General features: G+C 36.3%; 2 protein-coding genes across 3 annotated transcripts; both read left to right on the top strand.

Annotated features, from left to right (window-relative positions):
* The first annotated feature begins 3,103 nt into the window (after positions 1 to 3,103).
* Positions 3,104 to 13,141, top strand: LOC117336243 (hsp70-binding protein 1-like). Of its 2 annotated transcripts, none has more exons than XM_033896718.1 (6): positions 3,104 to 3,218; positions 7,072 to 7,252; positions 7,611 to 7,832; positions 9,085 to 9,240; positions 9,849 to 10,057; positions 11,500 to 13,141. In XM_033896718.1, exons 1-6 carry the CDS (start codon positions 3,171 to 3,173, stop codon positions 11,569 to 11,571), a joined length of 888 nt encoding a protein of 295 aa, XP_033752609.1. In that variant the 5' UTR covers positions 3,104 to 3,170; the 3' UTR covers positions 11,572 to 13,141. The 2 variants fall into 2 exon arrangements, with proteins under 2 accessions (XP_033752609.1, XP_033752608.1); XM_033896717.1 differs by lacking the exon at positions 3,104 to 3,218 and adding an exon at positions 4,718 to 5,047.
* A 3,066-nt stretch (positions 13,142 to 16,207) lies between these two features.
* LOC117336242 (neurogenic locus Notch protein-like) lies at positions 16,208 to 22,695 on the top strand. Its single transcript, XM_033896716.1, has 4 exons — positions 16,208 to 16,301; positions 18,341 to 18,526; positions 21,099 to 21,284; positions 22,034 to 22,695. The coding sequence occupies exons 1-4, from the start codon at positions 16,241 to 16,243 to the stop codon at positions 22,192 to 22,194; spliced, it is 594 nt and encodes a 197-aa protein (XP_033752607.1). The 5' UTR covers positions 16,208 to 16,240; the 3' UTR covers positions 22,195 to 22,695.
* The last annotated feature ends 1,216 nt before the right edge of the window (positions 22,696 to 23,911 follow it).

The following is a 23,911-nucleotide window of genomic DNA, read 5'->3' as shown; positions in this document are numbered from 1 at the left end:
ATTGAGTTAAGGATAAATTAAATAATAACTGTAAGGGAATGCATACAGTTGCAGCAGTATTTTTCAACATTTCATGACTAATAGTATCTTTACCAGTAGCTTTGTTTAATTTAAGATTCAATAGAATATCCTTTACTTCACTAACAGATAAAATAATATTTTCAATAGTATTGTTACCTCTTGATGTAAATTCAGGAATATCAATTGGTTCATCAATAATTTCAGATATGGAGCAAAAGAAAGAGTTCAACAAATCAGCTTTCTTATTATTATCATATACCAATTCACCTTTAGTACTGTCGTATAGTGAAGGAATTGATTCCGATTTACCCGATTTTCCAATTAAGCGATGCATTAGTTTCCAATAAGACTTAGAATCATGTACGGCAAAATTGTTTATAATACCATTTATATTTTCGAAAAACGATAATTTAGCAGTTTTTTTCATGTTATTTATCCTGTTTCGCTGTTGTTTGAATTTCAGTATGTCAACCGGACGATTAGATTTGCGTGCTTTTTTATGGAATTGTCCCTTTTTGCATCTGTTGTTGTCAAATTAGCAGCATGTAGGGTTCGCTTTAGATACACATTCTATCAGATTTGAAAAGTTAAAAACCTGTCAATTATTAAGGAAAAATAATAAGTGTTTAAAGTGAATACCTGTTCTAGGTAAATTTTCCCTTTTTCGGGGGAGGAAATTTTTTTTTATAGCAAATAAAAATGGAAAAAAATCCGGCGCGCGTCTATGGCATTACCACTAAATTACTGGAGGATGTGACCAGCGACAGACTCTTTCATAGTGCCACGGAACGCCATAGCTGCCTTATGTGGTAACTTGTATTATATGATGTATTCGCTTCATTATATGCAGTGATTATTTCATTTTATGAAGTGATGGTTTCATTATATGAAGTGATTATTTCATTATATGAGGTGATTATTTCATTATATGAAGTGATGGTTTCATTATATGCAGTGATTATTTCATTTTATGAAGTGATGGTTTCATTATATGAAGTGATTATTTCATTATATGAGGTGATTATTTCATTATATGAAGTGATTATTTCATTATATGAAGTGATTATTTCGTTATATGAAGTAATGGTTTCATTATATGAAGTGATGGTTTCATTACATGAAGTGATTATTTCAATATATGAAGTGATGGTTTCATTATATGAAGTGATCGTTTCATTATATGAAGTGATTATTTCATTATATGAAGTGATTATTTCATTATATGAAGTGATCGTTTCATTTTATGGAGTGGTCGTTTCGTTATGATGACCAAATATCTTTATGACCACACTTTTAGATTTATAATACAGAAATAAAACCGGTAGAAATATCCGGACGCTTTTAATTCCGTAAATCTTTTTGTAAATAATTGCACACACACACCGTCTTTTTCTTTAAAAAATACTTGGAAAATAAACTTTTTTTAATTGTAATTTTGTGTACTTAATAAGTCCGTAAAGTGAATTAAAATGAAAAAAATGTGCAAGAAATGTGAGCGTGTTAAGGGGATAGCTCGCAAAGCTGCTTGAAACAGTGATGCTGTGGGTACACGTGTACGTGACCTATATTACTCGTTGGTTCCCTAGGCAAGTGTCATTTAAAGACTGTTTTGTTAAGGTATTCCAGATATGATAGGGATATTTACACGCAATTACAATTTTGTAATCATTTTGCATAGTCATAACACGTGTTAAGGTGAAATATTGAGTTAAAGTTAAGCTAGATCGAGTGAGGAGCAGGGAGGCCTACCCGCGCTACCCGAGAGGTAAGTTGGGCCTAAGTTTCTAGTTTAACACTTTATATTTTTATTTGCTAAAACAGTTGTTTACTAATTGAGATATGTATGTTTTATGCAGTTTGGCATATTAATAGTGTATAAAACATAGAGGTAAATTTATGAATAAGATCTATTAAATTGTAATAGTAACTGTGTACCCGTCATACTATGCGGCAAACCATATTGGCATTAGTAAACAACTATTTTAGCAAATAAAAGTATGAAGTGTTCTTGGAAAGTGTTAAACTAGAAACTTAGGCCCAACTTAGTAAAAGTATTTTTTAAAGAAAAAGACGGTGTGTGTGTGCAATTATTTACAAAAAGATTTACGGAATTAAAAGCGTCCGGATATTTCTACCGGTTTTATTTCTGTATTATAAATCTAAAAGTGTAGTCATAAAGATATTTGGTCATCATAACGAAACGACCACTCCATATAATGAAACGATCACTTCATTTAATGAAACTAATGAACGATCACTTCATATAATGAAACGATCACTTCAAATAATGAAACGATCACTTCAAATAATGAAACGATCACTTCATATAATGAAGCAATCACTTCATGTAATGAAACCACCACTTTATATAATGAAACCATCACTTTATATAATGAAACAATCACTTCATATAATGAAACAATCACTTCATATAATGAAGCCATCACTTCATATAATGAAACCATCACTTCATATAATGAAACAATCACTTCATATAATGAAGCCATCACTTCATATAATGAAACCATCACTTTATATAATGAAACCATCACTTCATATAATGAAACAATCACTTCATATAATGAAGCCATCACTTCATATAATGAAATAATCACTTCATATAATGAAATAATCACTTCATATAATGAAACCATCACTTTATATAATGAAACCATCACTTCATATAATGAAGCAATCACTTCATATAATGAAACCATCACTTCATATAATGAAACCATTACTTCATATAACGAAATAATCACTTCATATAATGAAATAATCACTTCATAAAATGAAATAATCACTGCATATAATGAAGCGAATACATCATATAATACAAGTTACCACATAAGGCAGCTATGGCGTTCCATATGCCACCATAGTGAAATGACACACCTTTGTGAGGTAGCATCATATGACACCTGGTAAATATATATATACTGGTAATAGACGCATTCACCAATTTTTCTTTAGCAATTCATTCAAAGAGGAAGGTCGCCAAAGTTATAAACTACCAAAGTGTTTTGATTTGTTTCGGTATAGGAATAGAACGACCAACCTTCCTCGCCTTGGCTGACGCTCGACACCTAAAAGCCGTGTATTGTCACGTGAGGCGTTAGGAGAGAGACAGCTAGGAATAGAGGGCAGATATGGATACCAGCTATGGGCGAAGTCAAAGTTTATCTGTTCGTGCGAAGGTAAATCTCCATCTCTGCAGGGAGTCTCCAAATTAGTCGCCTTTGGCGTCTGATGTCAATTCCCCAACATGCAGTCACGTAAGATTTAGAAAGAATGGCAACTGAAAAGCTGGTAACTGATTGTTTGATAAGCCATTAATTCGTGTGGTGACTTGTATATTTTCTTTTAGTCATTTGCGAAAAACCGCCAATAGACAAGTCGAAATAAAGAAAGAAAATGTGAAATCCTGCCACTGCAAGAAAAGTTTAACACAGAATTCTCGCTATTTGAGCGAAAAAACGAAACAGTGTCAAATAGATATAGCAAAATGACAAACCGAAATGAAAAGACGACAAAGTGCAGAACAGCGATTCACGGCGTTGTCCACATTGCATGTTGCTTGACGTTTTTTTGTAGACGTTTATTTTAACGCCGATTTTCCATGCGTTTCTATTGAACTTGTCTGTTTGGGAACAAGTTTATGGCAAGTGCCACGGGAAATTAAGACCGACGAAATGTTCCTATTGTGTTGTGATGTGTAAATTTTCGTTCGGCCACAGGGACTTGAAAACTTAAGCTTGTAACAGTCTGTTTATAGCACATTTTAGACGTTTTGGGGCTAGATTAAAATTCGGTCAAAATGACACCCCCGGTGTTCGGTATTTCAATGTTTATCGGCTCATAAGTAATTATATTCACAACACATATACAACATACAATAATGTACAATTCATCACAGCGATGGAAAATCAAATTAATTATTCATTTTACTTATCAAGCTTGTACATTATTAATTGACGGACAGTTGATTATTATCACACTGACTAACGGCAAAATGCGCCAGAATTGTAAAGAAAACAACATTGACATCTGTAGGCTAGTTAAATTGAAAAGTCACGTGGCAAAAAGTTGACCGACTTACCATTGGAAATTACGTTAACCATGATTGATGCGTTGAGCGTAATGTGAAACTAAATTTTAGATATTTGCCCAAGTTTCATAGTTCTTTTTCATTCTGAACAGTTGCTGTGTATAAGATAATGGCCGATTCCAGTAACATTTCTTGATATACCTTTTATTACATCATTATAAAGAGGACAAATAAACATGAAATGAAATTCATCATCTAACAAATTTTAATTACAGTGAATGCAAAATCTGTGTTCTCTTGGAATATTTTTGAATCTGCCTTCTCCAATACGTCATTGATGAGACGATAATCGAATTTTAGAAATACACCGGAGATAAAAATCTGGAATAGATTACTCATTTTGTTAAATAATGTTGAAGAGTAAAATATGTAAGCCAACCATCGGGCAGAGCTCTGAGACTGATGAAAATGACCTAGCGAGCGAACCTAGCCCGAGTTTCCTCTGGCCCTGACACCATGTCTGGTGTAGGTCAGGACTGAAACTTGACGGACGGATACCAGTAACTTACATAATGTAATAACTTGCTTGCGAGACAAGCGTTTCTGTAACTTAACCTGAAGAATACTAACGTAAATTCTATACGTTGAGCGGTTATACGTAAATCGTTGACGTTAAGATTGTTTGTAGAGAACGACCATGCTGGAAACTTCGGGAAACATCACTTATAATTCGAGAGATTTCTTCATGTCTTTATAATTAGGCACACACTAGTAACTTTCATTTGGGAAATCCATATTAATTTAAGAACACCTTGGGATCGAACCTTGACAACATTGAACATGAGCGCTAGCGGAGGGGGAGATGATCAAAGGGAGTCGAGAATCCCAAATAACATGCAGGGGTTGGTACAGTTCTGTATCGAACAAGGTACCGCCTGTGACAATCCCGATGGGGTAGTTAGCGGAATGTCAGCTGAGGTAAATGCATGATACTTATGTTGAGTAATATATCTAACAAGATCAGTCTAAAGAACTTGACAAAACTTGAGAAGCCTGCATGATATACGAGTTATACAGGTCGCCTATATTTGATTTAAATGAAATAGATAAGTTATTAATGAAAAAACACTATATAAAATACCATAAATGTTATAGGTGAGCATGAATTTGAACCTGTTTCCTATATTTTGACACATTATAATCCATAGGGGTGATAAAGATTGTGTCAATGTGACTTTTACACAAAAAACAAGACAACTGAATTATCCTGAAGTTGAGTAACTTAAACTCAAGAAGCTTCATAATATATATGACAGGTGTACGCAGGTACATGTTATGCCAATTATATTGAATCAAATTTGTTCATGTCCTTTGTCTTTCCTACCCAAAGCCAGATTGAACCCTGAATCTCATATGGCAAAGGGGGTAATGTGATGGTTCATGGCTATAGGCATTACAGCTGCATAGTGCAATAGCTACATGTAGCTATTATTATTATTATTAGTGTGGTTGAGTGTCGTGTCTATGTACTGAAGTTAAGAAATAGTTCATAGTTCATAGTATTCGACGTCCATGTAAGCTTGTGGCTTCTGTTGACGCATCTTCATGGTTGTACACTCATTTGCAGGTTGCGCAGAGGACACGTATACAACTTATATATATACACATTAGTAGCAAGAAGGTAAAAACTTAACTGGATGATTGACCCAATGCTTATTAAGCCTAGATTTAAAAGTATTAAGGGACGGGGAATCTACTACTGGTGTGGGAAGTCGATTCCATGTATTTACAATCCTATTTTTAAAGCTTGTCCCCTAATATTTGTGTTGTACCTAATCTTTTTAAGTTTTTTGGAATTCCCTCTAGTATTGAGGTTATCAAGTGTAGGAATTACTTGTTGGTTAGATATATCCAAGTTGTTAATCAGTTTATATGTTTCAACCATGTCTGCTCTTAATCTCCTATATTCAGGTGATGGAAGTCCCAGATGATGTAGGCGTTCTGCATATGAGAGATCTTTTAGTGATGGAACTAATTTTGTGGCCCTTCTCTGGATGTTTTCTAGAGACATTTTATCTTTAACATATAGGAGACCATGTAGTGATATTGGTTTCTAAATAGGGGCGTACAAGTGATTTGATAAGGTTCAGAAACATTTCTTCATTTATAAACATTTCTTCATTTTAAAAATGTCAAGTGTAGTCATCACTTGGATGGATGACCGTTCCATTGTACCCCCAAACCAAAAGAAAAGGGGTGGTAATCTTTTCGAAGCCCAAAGAATGAGATCCCATTTTCTCACATACTTATTCCGCTGTTGCCAAGGAAAAGATAAATCTATCCCACAGAGGGTAAAGACAGTTGGCATGCACTATATGACGCTGCTCACAATAACATAACATCATTTTACATTAATTAACCATGTCGTACATGATGACGTCATTAATTTTGACGCACATTCCAAGGAGCTTTGCAGATGGCGCGATGAAAAACTTCATAAAAACTTACATTTGCTTGCAAGGATGTGAGAAAAATAATCAAATTTTGGTCTGTTCCGCGAAACAAGGATATCTCAACCCTGGTGTAAGAGATTAGCTGGCCAAACTTTTACACTCGGGTTGAGATATCTCTGTCCATGGAACAGACCCCTGTTAGATTCTATTAGTCTTGCTCCTCCAAGGGACAGTGGGGTATTTATCCATTATCATCCATTATCAACCGCAGACTCCAAAAGTCTGACCGGTCACCTGTTTGTGTTCAGCTAGCTAGCTTATAGCTATATACTGCTCCTCAATTTAGATTTATCGTCCAAATCTGAGGATGACAATAAAAGGAGTTTCAATAGTTTAATGGATAAATAGTTATTTGAGATAGTTATGCCACCTCTGCATATGCTAGCTTCACCAGTCTTTTGGCATTTAGTACACCAGTATCCATGCCATATCAGATACTCCACTCAGGTCATGGTTTCAAGTTTTATGATGTCTTTTTAAATCTTTCAGAGACGGGAATGGTTGGAGTCTGCTTTAGATAATATGTCCACAAATCCTGTCTCAAGGATGAAAGAGGCACTTGTGAAGTTAAACCAACCTGATGATGAAGATAATGAAAATTTAACAGACGAAAAAATTGCTGCTCTTGAGGAAATGATAGAATGGTGTGAAAATATTGATTTAGCAATAGGTAATTATATATTATAAGTTGAAAAAAGTTTTAATGTTATAATGAAAAATAGTTTCTTTATCATTTGTTTTTCTACTGATACATTTCTCCCATAATAGGAAAATGAAGTTAGATAATTCCTAAAACTGTAGACCTGTGAAGTTAAGTTTTTTTATCGGACATCACCAACTATTTTGAGCTTGCAGCTTATGATGTAACTACATGTATATAAATAAGAATTAAAAAAAATACCTGTAAATAAATAAAAATGATTAAATTAATGATAAATACATAAAAAAAGCGGTCTGATTATTTAATGATTTTTTGTTTGTAAACTGATGAAATCTACATGACAGTGTATTATTTCATCTTCTGACAGATTTTCACAAGATTGGAGGATATGAAGTGCTGGCAAAACAGTTTGAAAACAGCGAGGCAGAAGTTAGGTGGAACTCCTTAGAGCTTCTTGGTGTTCTTGTCCAGAACAACCCCTACTGCCAGGAAGCAGCTTTAAAACATGAGTTGCTTCCCCTTGTACTAGGCATCATAGATAATGACAGCAATGCCACCGTCCGAATAAAAGCACTCTACGCCATCTCATGTAAGCCCATTTCAGCCTCGCCGCAATAAAAGGACTTAATTTAGAGATCTTGCCAAATTATCAATTGATCCATTTAACAGATAAAATGTAGTTCCTTTTACATGATGTATATAGGTATGTAACACACAAAAAACACAAATCCAAACTTTCAGTTATCAAAATTCATGCTGTGTCCCTGACAAAAAAAGAATTACTGGTCAGTAGGGTATTATATGTCTAAACAAGGTCCCCCAAGCAGTCTGATAAGTGGGGTCATTGTTTTCCTGTCTAGATATTTTCATCTGATCATTTATTGTGTGTGTTGTTTATTAGTCCCCTACCGGTGAAAACAGGGCGACTATAGGTTTCCTCCCTGTTTGTTCGTCTGTCAATCTGTCCACACAGTTTTCCACACTTTTCTCAGGCATACCTCAAGGTATGTTGGTGAGTAACTTCAGTATGAGTACAGAGCCCCGTTCGATTTGCACTCTTCTCATTCTAGAATATATCTTCCGGTCACTCGATTTGAAGCTCTTCTGCTTCTGGAAGATCTTCTACCTCTTCCGTCTCGAAGCTGGAAGATTTATCTTCCAAGATGGCGGCGACCATGTTTTAAGTGTGCGAGAGATGAGTTTCACTAGAGAAGTATTTATAACACATACATGCACATGTTTGTGTCATCGTGTTTGAGAAAACTTAAAAACTTGCTTAGTTTTTGTTTTATTCTCCCGGTTTACTCGATTTACATATAACGGAATACGATCTTCTTAGAAGGCTTCTCTTCTTAGAAGAGTGCAAATCGAACGGGGCTCTGTACTCTCTGTAGCTACAGATCAAGTTTGAGTTTCAGGGTTTTTGGGTCAAGGTCATTTACAGCCCGAGTTTCCTATGACCCTGACACCATGCATGTCTGGCATAGGCCAGAGTGCACTATTATGTAAAAACATGGAATTCTCAGACGCTGTTTGGTGTCGCTAGGATTTTGGTGTTAACAATAAAATCAGGCATTACATAACACCTACCTTACATATATGGATCATTGAGATATTTCTTTACCCCCAAACACCCATTTAGTCCCATATCAGTGTTATATTCTGTCCATATAGACCCTCGCTTTATGCTGGTCTATGGGCTTATTTCCGGATATGAATCTACACAAGAGAGAAAATTTCAACTGCCTTCTATACAAAAAAAAATGTGGGCTTATTCTTGATAAGTTATGATGATGTATTTATCAGATGATTTAATACACAAATTTTATTTTGTTTTGTAGGTTTGTGCAGAGATGTACCCGATGCTCAGAAGGTGTTTGTTGACAATGACGGATTCTCTGTTGTCATGAGAGCTATGCAGTCTGATGTAGAAAAACTCAAGATTAAAGCAGCATTCATGCTGAGTTGTCTGTGTAATGATAATCCTGAGTACAAAGGTTAGTAATCGTAGATAAACATTGTAGTAATGACAGACGGATCTATCCTCGATACTCCAGGGGTTACGCTTACTTTCGCTCTTTTCACCTCAGGAACATGCCATAGCAAACTCAGAGCCACACATCCAGCTATTTTGTGTTTTAGTGTAAGGAATACATTAACATTGACATATGATAATATTTCATGAAAATATGCACATCAACACTAGCCAAGTAATTATCATGTTTCTCTTCTCTGTCGGAGGGGGAGTGTATATGGCCATGCCTTTGTAGGTATGGAGATGGATGTTGTATATTATGTGTGGGATCATAAAGATGTATTGGTTTTCCTGACATTACATGGACATCAGTATGGACATGTTGTTTTCTCACAGATATTATGTGTTACATCGATATAATGGACATGTTGTTTTCTCCACAGATATTATGTGTTAAATCGGTTTAATGAACATGTTGTTTTCTCCACAGATATTATGTGTTAAATCGGTTTAATGAACATGTTGTTTTCTCCACAGATATTATGTGTTACATTCGTATAATAGACACGTTGTTTACCCACAGATATTATGTGTTAAATCGGTTTAATGAACATGTTGTTTTCTCCACAGATATTATGTGCAACATTGGCATGATCGACCAGCTTGTAGGACATTTACAGGAAGAACACAGTAGTTACCATGAACACCTTATGTCTGCCCTGTTGACAATCGTCCGTGATCACCCAAGGGCGTGTGAGGAATGTCACCGACATGAACTTAATCTCATCAGCACGCTAAACGACAGGATAGAGTTTCTGAAAGGGAAGGAAGAGTTTCAGGTATGTATAATTTTAAAATGACTAAAAAAAGTTTCTTTGGGTATCTTTTATAGAAAGGTAGGACAACTTGGCTGGCGACTAACTTTTCCCATTGACACCTAGATTTTATTACTTGGTAGCCAAATAGGCCAACTGGTAAAAATATCCACTTTGAGCCCTGCATATAGAAATCAATACCACACAATATATATGGTGGTAAATGACACAAATATTTTGGTGTTGGTTAAAACTGTTGAGAACTTGTGTAGTGTCAACAGATATTGTATTTTGTGTACAATTTCAGACGTGCAACCAAAAATGTGCAGACAATTTTATCAGATTTCACATGTTTTAAATTCATAACTTGAGAAATTATGCAAAAAATAAATCTGATAATAGATTATCATTCTGATAATGATTGGGTCAGGATTATTGATTGTTGAACAGTCATGCATGAAATAATACATAAGATATGAGTTTTTAGGTCACCTGAGACGAAGTCTCAGTTGACCTATTGCAATCGCCTTTTGTCCGGCGTCGTGCGTCGTCCGTCGTCCGTCGTGCGTCGTAAACAATTTACATTTTCAACTTCTTCTTAAAAACTGCGGAACTAAATTCAATGAAATTTTACAGGAAGCTTCCATGGCTGAGGGTGAACCAAAATTGTGAATTATATGGTCCCCACCCCCCAGGGGCCTGAGGGGCGGGGCCAAAAAGGGTCAAATTGACTAAAACTTCAAAAATTTTCTTCTCTACTCTCAGATAAGGTGGAATCAAACACTCTTCATAGATGAAAGGGTCTTAAGGTGCTTTACCAAAATTGTGAATTTCATGACCCTGGGGTCTCATGTTTGCCTCTGGGGAGGGGGTAAACTTTACTATAGTTTATATAGGGAAATCACATTTTTGACTATTATTTGTTGAATTTTTATTGGAATTCATTCTAACTTCGTTAACATTATCAGCTTGGGATGACAGTTTGATGGTATGTACATGTTGGCCCTGACTGACCCCCAGGGGCTGATGGGCGGGGCCAAAAAGGGTCAAATTAACAGAAATTTTAAAAATCTTCTTCTTACAGCCCAAATAAGGTAGAATTAAATACTCTTCACAGATCGAAGGGTCTTAAGGTGCTTTACCATAATTGTGAATTTCCTAGCCCTGGGGTCTTGCGTTTGCCCCATGGGAGGGGATAAACTTTACTATAGTTATAGGGAAATCACATTTTTGACTATCATTTGTTTTATTTGTTTTGAAATTCATTCTTTCATTCAAATTTACTGAAATATTTCAAAAATCAGGTGACCGTTAAGGCCCATGGGCCTCTTGTTAAGTATTAAAATTGTATACCATGAAAAGTCCAGCCATCAGTAAATTGTTGTACAAAATGTTTTTAAAAGGTGCCTTGGAATCACCAAATGATGTAAAGAAAAGATAATTTAATCAAAAGGTTTCTTTTTCAGGAGGAACGAGAATATGCGACAGAGCTGCTGAATATATTACAGGATCAAGACAGTTCGGATGTGGCGAGATGACCACATCTACTACTATATAGGGCATTAGAGGACTCCAGGTCCCGCCACTAGACCCGGGCAGTCACGCTTGTGGTGGCCAAGTATACACAGACACACCTCAGCGACTATAACCTTAACATGTTGTGTTGGCGTATAGCTCTACGACCAGAGTCTTTGACTCCGACATGACCACTGTCACGCAGAACATTGTTAGTCCCATCTTCGCTAGCCAAGGCTTCTGATTACGTTGCACTCCACGAACCCTTGGCAGATATAGGTGTTTTTAAACCGTCACTCCCTGGAATCCCAGGGCATCCAATCAAATAAGGTTTTACATTCTGGCTTGGTTTCGCAGTAAACAAAAATTGCGGCGCCCAGTACAGAGCTACCTTGTCGACTATGTCATGGCATTTTACCTAAACACAGAGACGTACAATCTTTGGGGAATCATTCACAATGTTTGATTAATTGATAGAAGTTATTGATCACGTATCTCATCAAAATGACAATAGCCTCCATGTGTGTTTGTAAAGCCTTGGCTAGCGAAGATGTGCTTGTCCTGGCATGCATGTTTTCACACATATTGCTGTAACTTTCATGGCTTGCGATTATTTTGAAAATCACTTCTGGAGGTTTTCAATTAATGCTTGTTCAAACGTGTTAATAATTTGGACAGATTATGACTGCATATAAATTCAATGCAAAAATATATGGACACACTGTAAGTACACTGTTTGCCTCTGTTGATGCTTGTATAAAATGCTAAATGGAGAAAGCTGGATGGAGTCACTAGGATGCATTCTCGTAGGGCCTACCAAATAGTAATGTTATTTGTTTACACTGATTCAGGTACAATGTATTCAAAAGTAAAACAAATGTTTTATTGGTCAAGGATGTCAAAAGTCTATTTATAGTAACAGTGACCATATTTTTATGTAAGGCACTTGATAAATAGATAAAAGCTGAAATCTAGCTATTGCATCTGTAACTTTACCTTGAAAAAAAAATTGAAAACTCGGATAACTCGAAGTTCTTAAGTGGTCTTATCGAGTTCGAGTTAACAAAGTTCTATAAAATAAAAGTTTTAGTTTTTGGAATTGGGGAAAGTCTTAGTTTTATGAATTTTTTTTTATATTATGTCTGATAATATTTTCTGAAAGATTTTAAATTTTAATAGTTATAATCCCTTTAAAAGAGAAAGAATTGTTTTTAATAAAAGAAGAAAAGGTGTATTTATTTTAATAGAAATCTATTGTTGTTATTTTTACTGAAGAAACAAACAAACAAGTTACCTTAAAAATCAAGGATAAATGAGTCGCGAGATTGATAAAGAAACAAAATTGATTAAAAAAAAGTACATGTATTTATTTTAAAGACAAGTATTGATGTCAAAGTAGTATTATTGCTGATTTTAAGTTTGGTTGATGTTTATTTGCGGTCTGCTCCCAGTCGCTGTGATCTGTAATGGCTGATTTTGTTGATATTAGCTATATGTTTACTTGTTTATACAAGTCTTAAACTATGTGTTCACCTACAGAGGTTTTATTGTGACTTCTGTACGTAGAGAGATATTAAAATTAATACAATTGTCTCAAGTTTGAGGAGTTGTTTGTATCTGATGTATGGCAATTAATTTTCTGTTTCAGAAAATCTTGCTGTATATATCTTATATATACAGTTGGGCAACAGGCAAATCTTATCATAGTCCTTCCTCTTCCTAGGTTGTTACTAGCAAGTGGCAATTTTCTTAATACACATTTAATATACAGTCGACAAAATTTCAGCAATTTTTGTTCATTTAACCAGAACTCAAATTTTATTCTGTGGTCGGTTATTGGCCTCTTTTCCTTTAAAAACAAACTTTTTTCAGAACAGTTGAATGTATTTTGTCTAATTTTAAATGGGCAATCACTTGGCTGAGAGTTTTATTTCATGCTCGCATTGAAAAGATGTGACAAGGTGAAAACAAAATATTCCTAATATCTTATTAAGTACACAAAAAATGCAATGAAAATTTTACACTGAAAGGTTTACATAAAAACAGACATAAAATCGGGTGTTCAACAACAGTGTTTCTTAGACAAAGGGGTCACGATAGCACAGCCGGTTAGATGCCAGTCTTGTGATTGGGAAGCACGCTACCCATGTCAGTTTTGTTTTTCGCGAAACTGAGAAATGGGCCGGTCTCTGCTGTCATGGTTGTGTCCTTAGGGAAGACACTTCACCCTAATTGTTCTGGATGGCATCCAACGGGCCTCCTGTATGTTTTTCAGTGAGGTAGTCACCAACTACTACAAGGAGACCAAGCCTCAACATGATCATGGCTGTTCACGGGCCGGAGTCATAAACACAGCAAACAAACACAAACTCATAGACACCACATGTAGCACCAGTCATGCTGTCTTCTGAGGAAAGGACTTCGGCTACAAAGGATTCAAGACATTGTCAAATCTCTTCAAGACATGTCCAATCTCCAGTAAGTGATTGATGATGGCATTAAAACAGCAAAAAGGGGGACAGATATTAACTGTGATGTAGACACCATCAACTGGAGAGTCTGGAGTGGTTCCTTTCTGTGGAAAGAAAATTGTACTGGATCACGAATGTTTTGCTATCAGAACTATGACTGAATGAAGTTTTTTATTTTATTGAAAATATTTAGTAATAAGATATCTTCGTATCTAATATCGTAAGATAAAACTTCATTAAATAGAGAGCATTGGCGAATTGCACAAATATTTTGTCGTAACGGATGAATTTTTTTACATTTTGATGCCGACCTCTAGATTACTAACGGGTAACTGAGGACCCCGCAATATGGCCGTCTCTGAACTTGAGCTTTAACCGATTGAAAAATATGCACTATTTCTGATTTGACCTATCAAAACACTGCTTACGAACGACAATGGGGAAATTTAGAAGATGACCCGGTATACTTTGCTATAAAAAGGTAATAAACAGAATATCTTATAAGTATCTTCAGTGAAAAATATAAAGATATTAGCCCCACTCGTGAAAAATAAAAATAACATTACTGAACCCTCTTTTAGATATCCTCTATATACATTTGGTATTTTCTTATGTCGTGAAACTATGCTGAACTAAATCGATTGAGGGGGTTCATGAGGTATCTTGTGATCGAGTGTGACCTTTGGCCCTTTCATCTTGAACTATGACCATCAAAACTTAATAAAAACGACCTTCACCGCAGGGACTTTTTTAACCGCTATTGCACATCTGTATCATCATGTAGCATTTCTGAAAACCTGCACTTCCATAAGATTTTAGTAACCGCGATCTTTAACCTTGATCTTACGTTATCAAATTTGGAAACGGGCTGATAACAGAACCACCAGACATATCAACGAATATAAAACGTATACAAGTTCAAACGAGGAAGTGTAATAATCCCAGGAGATCCACGTTCTCGGCCATAAACAGGTTTATTGAAGATCTTATCAGAACAGGTAAAGGAGATATTACCAAGTCCTTCCATTTTACCGAGATATTTAAAACAACTATTGATTATGTCAATCGGGTACATGTTGTATAACATGAAATCAAGGGCACTGCAGACTTTACCTTCAACGTAACCAGCCGGGACAGCTTACACACAGGCGCGTAGAGTCATTTTTAGGGTCAACGCCCTTCCCAATAAACAATTGTTTCTGTCCATTTCTGTCATAATGTCCACTTTGGATTACCATAATCGTGACTCCCGAAATCACAGACGATTCCTAGAAAGACATAGCAGCTCTAGCTATGATAGTTTTATACTGTAAATTACTTACATTTCGCGTGGGATTTATTTTGGCGGTAAGCGAGGAGAGTCATGCGCGAATTAAAATCCCCCGCGATTATTAGTACGATGATAACACCTTTGGATGGGGGCCAAGCTATAGGTTACCAATATAGAAGTCTTTCCAAGTCCAAAGCTCATTCGCGAATACATGTATAAAGTCATTTCTATATCAGGGCTTGCGAGATCATGCATTCGCGAATTTGTCTAAAGATGATAGATCGCAAAATAAAGTATCCGCGAAATCTAAGTGATTGACAGTATGATGGTTATTCTGGATGTCTCTAAAGCCTATTATGGGATCTGACCAAGCGCATGTCTCTAATGCAATAGCTTATAATGAAATATGCTAATGTTTATCACGACATTGGTGACGTGGGTAGGATTATGCAGTATGAGATTAAAGACACATATCCTATGATTCTATCAGATGCTGTGGTGTAAAGAATTATAATTATCTGAAAATCATCATGACGTTTTTTTAAAAATGAAATGGAACTAAAGATTACTCTGGATAGAGTGGACTACGTGTTAATTAGCTAGACTTAATGAAGAGCGGACTGTATTAACATGTTAGGACTGTGGTTAATGTATGCGTCAACCTTACTGCTGATTTATGTCTCATTAAAGGCACACGAGCAACCCACACTCTTTAAAATGTTTTCAACTTTGTTTACATTATAATTATGTCTGAAACCGTTTGTTTTATTCGCCCAAATTAGCTTCGACAAAGCATGGAAAAGGCACTAAAATCTGCAAACGAATCTCATATTACTTCAATGTGATAAAAATGTAACAAATAGTCGTTAGACTAAATCTCTTTAAATGCACGAGAACTCATTTTGACTTCTTAATGAATTCATATACAATTTTACGTACATATACACAGCCATGCTGTCCGCGTGTTTCCTCTTATTCGGAATTATATCAGTCCATACCGTGTCATCAGCAAGTAAGTCAAAATGTGATTTTCACAAGTTTTTTTTTATAAGTATACAAGGAACGCAATATATCATACCTCGTATCATTACATGTACGTAAACTGGACATTCCTATTTCTTACTACAGTGAGGTATTTAAAGAAGCAGACTACCTACATGTATAATAATATACAGGTTATGAGTTTGTACACAAACAATTTTTTTTTGTTAAACATTTTAGATGGATTATTTCACTATAAATGTTCTGAATTTAGAAAATATATTTGTAATTTGATTCTTCTCGCTTCTCGATGTCTCCGTTCAGTAATTATAATTTGATGACATCTTGTATCGGACTGGCCGTTACAATAAAACCTTTAGTTTCCTGTATCTGTATATCATTGTCTCCGGTGATGTGGATTGGAGTAGCTTTAAATCTAAGATTTGGAAAATTTATTTTCACAGAAATGATTTCGTGCGTGCGTGCAGTTTTAAAAAGCTATATATTCACGTACATGTAATTAATTATGCGAATTTGGTTGTCAATAGTTGTTGTTTATTGTTGTTGTTGATAATATTAGGCGTATGCCTGTAAACAGCTGTCTCACCTGTGGCCTCTACCTGGTCGTGTGGTTGTTTTCATTATGGAATATATTTTTTTCCATTATTTATGAAATATTACCTGTTGGTTTAGGTACATATTGTTATTATCTCCGTCAGCTAGCCCGAGTTTCCTCTGGCCCTGACACCATGTCTGCATGGTGTAGGCCCGATTTATTTTATCTGCACCAAAATCTCAGCGACTTTAAACGGTGTCGGAGAATTACACGTTTTCATAAAGTAGTGAGCTCTAGCCCAACACCAGGCATGTTGTCAGGGTCAGAGGAAACTCGGGCTACCGTCTGCTCGCTACGTTGTCGTTCGTCACTGTAAATAGTATTAGTATGGTTGATATGTTAAGAACATTATTACAACTGCCTGAATGGTCCAGTCACGCTAGAGGTCATATAGGGTAAAGGTGATTGGGAAGACCACAGGCGTCTGCATCTAGTAAGTATTATTAGAAAGAAACACTAGCCCCTACCCCTTCTATATACAAAATGTAGTAAAGGGCGCTATTAATGTTTACTAACCAGATGCAGACGATTGTGGGAAGAATCACATTGTCACGTAATTATATAATATATATATATATATATATAACATAGTAACACAAATGACGAAGGAAGACAACTTTTTGACTCGTGCCCTGACCGGACCTCGAACTCACGATCTTCGGCACCCATCGCCTAGCCAGAAATACCTGCAGCTTATACCACTGCGCCACATCGGTTTTCTTAAAAAGAAAATCTATATCTTCGGATCACTAACACATAGTGTATATGATACATTGTGATAATAGATATATAACATAGTAACACAAATGATGAAAGAAGACAACTTTTTGACTTTTTGAAAGTTGTCTTCCTTCTTCATTTGTGTCACAATGTATCATATACACTATGTGTTGACAATCCGAAGATATATATTTGACAGTACATGCATATGATGCAACATATCGAATTTTGCAAGCTATTATGCAGAGTCAAGTGAATGTGGTTTAATTTCGGTTAGATTAAAAATAATGCACCTTGTCATTCGGTACACCTCGGCATATTCCGCTTGCCTCAAGTAGATCCGAAATAGTATTTGACATGAATATCAAATCTGAGTCTGAAATCTATTACCCAACAAACTAATCCTCTTTCTGCTATTCTGAAAATACGAATGGAATTAAGATTTTCAACGAGCGTTAACGTCAATCAATTCAATTCTCTCTAAACACCAAACCTAATAAAATGAGAGAAAAAAATAAATAAATGGGAAAGTTCGTATATGTATTATTTGTCTTTGTAATGTAACAGGAGAGGAGAAAATGTAGCGGCCAGACTGGGGTTCGAACCCGGGACCTCCGAACACTAGCCGGATGCTCTACCAATTGAGCTACCTGGTCACCGATGATCGACCCAGTCCAGTCCCGCTACAGTAATATCGAAGACACTATGATCTATGTCAGTTCTTCTGTTTCCAGAGCCATGTTCCGGTCGAAGTGACACCCCGTGCTGTCTCCACGGAGAACCCTATACCAACTACCAAGGAGTACAAGTGAAGTGTGGTCGAGGCTTCCCCAAACCTGACTGTCCAGAAAGCTACTCTTGTTTCGTACAGGCGGCCGACAAATGGGCAGTATGTTGTCCCCCCGAGACAGTAGAACCAGGTACTCGTTATACGCGTTAATAAAAACAATTTCATTTATAAAGGACTGCAAAGTCGACAAGGATAAGCCTGTTGATCCAAAAGAGAGCCAAATCCGTAATATCAATTCATAAGATAAACGACAAAATAGCAAGATTGACATATCTGTCAATCTTGTGATATGTCAAATGAAAATTACATAGTCTTGATAAAACATTGAAAATGAAAGATATGGTCCAAGGTGGGGATAAAAAAAAACGCCATTGTGTGTATCAGAAACCTAGGTTACGGATAAAACACACCCCACCCTTGTCCACGACAAAATCGTAAACACTATGGATATGTACACAAACACATAATTGTTCTAAGCTAACAAATTGTAATAAGATCACTTTCCTTATGATAATTATATCATAGGCCATGTCATAGTGTCTCAAAGAGTTCCACGTACGAGATAAAAGCTCAGAAGTACAATGGACTGTCCATTAGTTACTATTTTATGCATTAGTTGAAGGAAACTCGTAACTCTATATAACTACACTGTTGTTTAAGTCTGAATTTCAAATTGAAGATTATTTCACTAAATTGAATGTAACAGAACTAAAAAATATTTTAAAATTCCGTACATCAAATTTCCATTTGCCCATAGAACGGGGCGATGGGCATGTGTACCTCGTAATGACCGAATTTGTCCTTTGTGCTCCAATAGTGTTGGTGATGAGTATCATTATTTATTTATCTGTAATCATGAAAAAGTATGCCAAATTAGAAATGTATATATACCAAATTATTATTGTACATACCCTAATATGACAGACATGAAAGGTTTAGTTTCTCTGTAATGTTCGTGTGCTCTTAAATGTAAGTAAGTTTGTTGAAAGGCTTGAAAAAAATATAAAGAGTGTATGAGATTTGTTGTGTTCCGCCATGTATAAAATTTGCTGTTTATGTCTGACCTCTTGTAACAAACGTGTGCGTCTGAGCGATCTGAAATCTGTTACTAAATCACTCGACTACAGAAGACCGCGAGTGGATTGTCCACTGGACCACAGAGTTTCACACAAATGTATTTGCAATAAGTCGATAAGTCTGTAGAAAACTTGAATTGTACACCAGCTGCAGCTTTCCAGAATCCTGGCGCCATTGATGAAATGAATCAGAAACTTATAAAGCTAACTTCTACCCTATGCACAAGCTAGAAATTCTGATTTCAAATTAAATAAAGTTACACGCAGCAAAATGAATCGACAGACTGAAGATTATTCAAGATTAACATGTAGCATCAACTAAAATATGAATATTGTTCTTCGACCCAACGCCCAAGAACTTTTAAGTAATAACGCAAGATCGACTTGTACACCAAAAAATAAATGTTGTTCCTCGACCCCACGCCCAGTAACATTACAATTGCTTCTGAACTCTATATAGAATATGGAATTAATTATCTCTTCGTCGGACAGGCCATCTACTTCAGCCGAGTTTGCAACGTCTGGGCTAGAGAAAACATTGGGATAATCCTGCTGCAATAATGGGCTGCCTTATACAATCACTGAAAAAAATGGTACGAAATGAGTTTGTTTGTTTTTTGTTTAACGTCCTATTAACAGCCAGGGTCATTTAAGGATGTGCCAGGTTTTTACAGTCAGTACCTGGCAACTGCCCCACGTAGGTTTCGAACTCGCAACCCAGAGGTGGAGGGCTAGTAATGAAGTGTCTGGACACCTTAACCACTCGGCCACCGCGGCCCCTTGTACGATATGAGTACCCGTGGGTATGCAAATCAAAACAGGGGCAGTGTATGACTCCCAGAACTGTAGATATTGAGTAAGGGCTAGAAAAGGGCAGATGACATGTCTTCGCTAGCCTTCTGATTGTATTAGACTCCACGAGTGTAACGCAGTTAGAAGCTTTGGCTAGCGAAGATAGGGCGGTGAAGATTTCCCGCTTTCGGTCGATAGCTATTACCACTGAACAGATATTATAATTGCCTTAAAAGGAAATGAATATGATCTCCAAACGTGCTGGACAAGCTTAGCAGTCAGAGATTATGCGTATAACATCAAATTGGAAACCATGTGAACTTTTTGTCACTTGCGGTCATCTCTCCTCTTAAAAATACGTGAAACGCTGACAAGTACTTATTGAAAATATGACATTCTTGTAAATGGTGTATTAATGGTAAATGTTCAGGCCTGAAATTGTCTGGCCATTCTCCATAAAACCATTGTTTTCCAAAAACTGTCCCATACTCAATTCCGCTAGTGTAAAAGAACTAAGAGATGCCACTGTAAGTAAGTATATATACAATTCTAGTCGTGCCCTAATATGCGATTTTAGATGTAGACATGGTTCGGTCATTCCACGTGTCAAGTCAATAAGACCAAGTAGAAATGATCTACCTGGAACAACTACAACGCATGCAAAGTTGATAAGATCAATGAGAGATTGTTACTCATTAAGAGTCACCATAACTCGCCTGTTGAAGACACCAATCAGGTCTTTGTTTTTTGTAGCCTTGTCCAATGGAAGGCGAGCTTCCATCATAACCGAATCCAATAACACCCAAAGAAATTATCATTCATGATTTTTTCCAGAGCCATGTTCCGGTAGAAGCGACACCCCGTGCTGTCTCCACGGAGAACCCTATACCAACAACCAAGGAGAGCAAGTGAAGTGTGGTCGAGGCTTCCCCCAACCTGACTGTCCAGAAGGCTACTCTTGTTTCGTACAGGCGGCCGACAAATGGGCAGTATGTTGTCCCCCTGAGAGAGTGGAACCAGGTACTCATAATACGCGTTAATAGAAACAATATTATTCAAATAGTTTGAAAACTTTAATAAGGAATTTCTCAAAATGGTCATGGAAATTAGTTGTCGACTATATTATATACAAGATTATTTATTTTCTATGGTGGCTGATTTCGGCAATATTGCACTGTCGCATTAGCGCCCCGCCAAGCGAAGAGTAACACTGCGGCAAGCGACAAAATCAGCGCACCATTGCGACAAAATAACGCAACAATGTGGCATAATGTTATGGTTCATGGATATGGGCATTTCAGCTGCATAGTCCAATAACTAGCTTTTGTGGCTGTGCAGTTGAGTGTCGTGTCTGTTTACCGAGGTTAAGCAACGTCGAGCGTGGTCAGCTCTTGGATGGGTGACCGCTCCGTTCTTCACCCTGTGCACGTTATAATGATAATTCTGCCGCTTTGACGGGGTACTCGCATGGCCGCTTTGACGGGGTGCTCGCATGGCCGTTTTGACGGGGTGCTCGCATGGCCGCTTTGACGGGGTACTCGCATGGCCGTTTTGACGGGGTACCCGCATGGCGCACTGTTGCTGTTTGCATGGCGCATTGTTGTTTTTCACATAGCACACTGTCGCTCTTCGCTTGACGGGGCGCCAATGCGAGACCGAGATATGGTCGAAACGAGCAACCATCATTTTATGATGTACAATTATGTAGATCTTTTATAAGAACATCATTAAACGTAAGACTGCAGTCTTATATTTTTTACTTCTTTCAGCATACGTGGCGCCCCCTCCCGGGTACACGGGTTTGAGACTTCAAACAGTGTGTTTGCATGTAGATCCAGCCTGCGCTCAAATGAACTACAAAAGGATTGATGGAACCTGGTACCGAGTTTGTGACATTCCGAGACTCGAATGTTCGACAGCCCGGAAATAGTTCTAGTATTATTTGAATCTTCTCCATTGTGCATTGCGCTCGCAAAGAATCGCAATACTCCCCCAAGGGAAATATTGATACATACATAGAATAGTGTGATAAGATTTGGTATTAGAAATGAAAGTTATGTCTTGTGAGTTTTCTAGAATATTGTAGTGCTTTTAATTGTGGAAAGATATATTATACAAGCGAAACTAATTATGTTATTTCATTGATTTCGATGTTTTACAAACAAAAAATACAAAATGAATCATAATACAATGCATACAATGTTCATTTATACATGTTTTTTACGTAAATGACAACATTAAATTGTGACAGATGCACTGTTTAGTACAAAAATTTCCACAAAAATCTGTTTTGAAAGCACGAAAATTTGCATCGCGTTTTCCCTGATTTCAATACTTACGCACGTACGTGTAAACTTTGACGCGTTAATCATAAATTTGATGAAATTGTTGTTTAGATTTTTAACACATTAAATGCCAACACGTTACTTGATCTCGTTGTTTTTTTACTGCCTTTAATATCTTACAGCAGGTTTGTCTGTCTAATATTCACCAGTGATGTCATAGTAGGACAATAGTGTGGAAATATGTATGTGCCCAGAATAAATAATGTTTTCAATATGATCACAATCTAAGGCCGTTATCCTCCTTAGTTGAAATTTAATACTGTTAAAGTCATATAGGATCTACCATATCCACTTAAATAAATGGATTTAAAATATACCTTACATTTCTTTGTTTCCACATTATAATCATAATAATGAGGGTTGTTTTTCGCTAAACAAATATTCACCTTCCGATTTTCAGAAATTTCAAAATCGCATTTGTTGCTAAATGTTCACGGTAAAGAAAATTTCATACGTTTAACCTTATCACATTACATAGCTACATCAATTCAAACAAGGAATATCTTTAAAAAAAAAAGAAAAAAGATAAAGGCATAGTTTGAATGCTGGTGTTTATAATATAAAACTGCTGGTGAAATAAATGAACGAACTAATGTGTTTCAGCACAGATAACAAAATGATATCAGTTTGAATCATTTTGGTGATAATACCATGCGCATAGCCAAGTTATTTTGTATGTGTATGCAGAGAAATGAAATGAGGGGTGAATGAGTTAAGTTAAGTGTTTGGACACTTTAAGTCCGTCATTTAACGATGTCCGAATAGTTACATTGTCCTGTTTTCTTGAAACGACAATCCTTGTACATCATTTAGAATGATAATTTGTGTTGACTTTACCTTATTTTGCACGCTTGGAACACGTTTACATAATGTCCGAATATGTGTTCAATAACCATACGTACATAACCATAGTCCATTGGGCAAAGCAATACCTTTCCTATGGGAAGGACTGTAAAAGAAAGAAATCAAGACCAAAAACCTGAGATCAACCTTGTATTTAAGTCGCGTTATCGTAACACGACGTTTTGGGATGATCATTGCGACAATGGGTGATGTTTTCATGACGATATGTGTAGGTAAAATACATTTATATATACAAATACAGTTGTAGTTATAAAAGTTCGATTCCAGTAAAGTAGAATTGAATTTAATATAAATGAAACTTTCAACTGTACCGGTGGTCATAACATAGCACAACATTTGTTCTAGAGCTAAGTTAAATGTTGGAATTATAACGATCATCATTATACTCAGAGAGGGATTGATTGACGAGGATTAATGTCTTTGTTCCGGTTATAGCCG

The sequence above is a fragment of the Pecten maximus genome, chromosome 10 (genome assembly GCF_902652985.1).
Source record: "Pecten maximus chromosome 10, xPecMax1.1, whole genome shotgun sequence".
In the NCBI taxonomy this organism is placed as follows: domain Eukaryota; kingdom Metazoa; phylum Mollusca; class Bivalvia; order Pectinida; family Pectinidae; genus Pecten; species Pecten maximus.
This window is presented reverse-complemented; position numbering and strand designations above follow the sequence as displayed.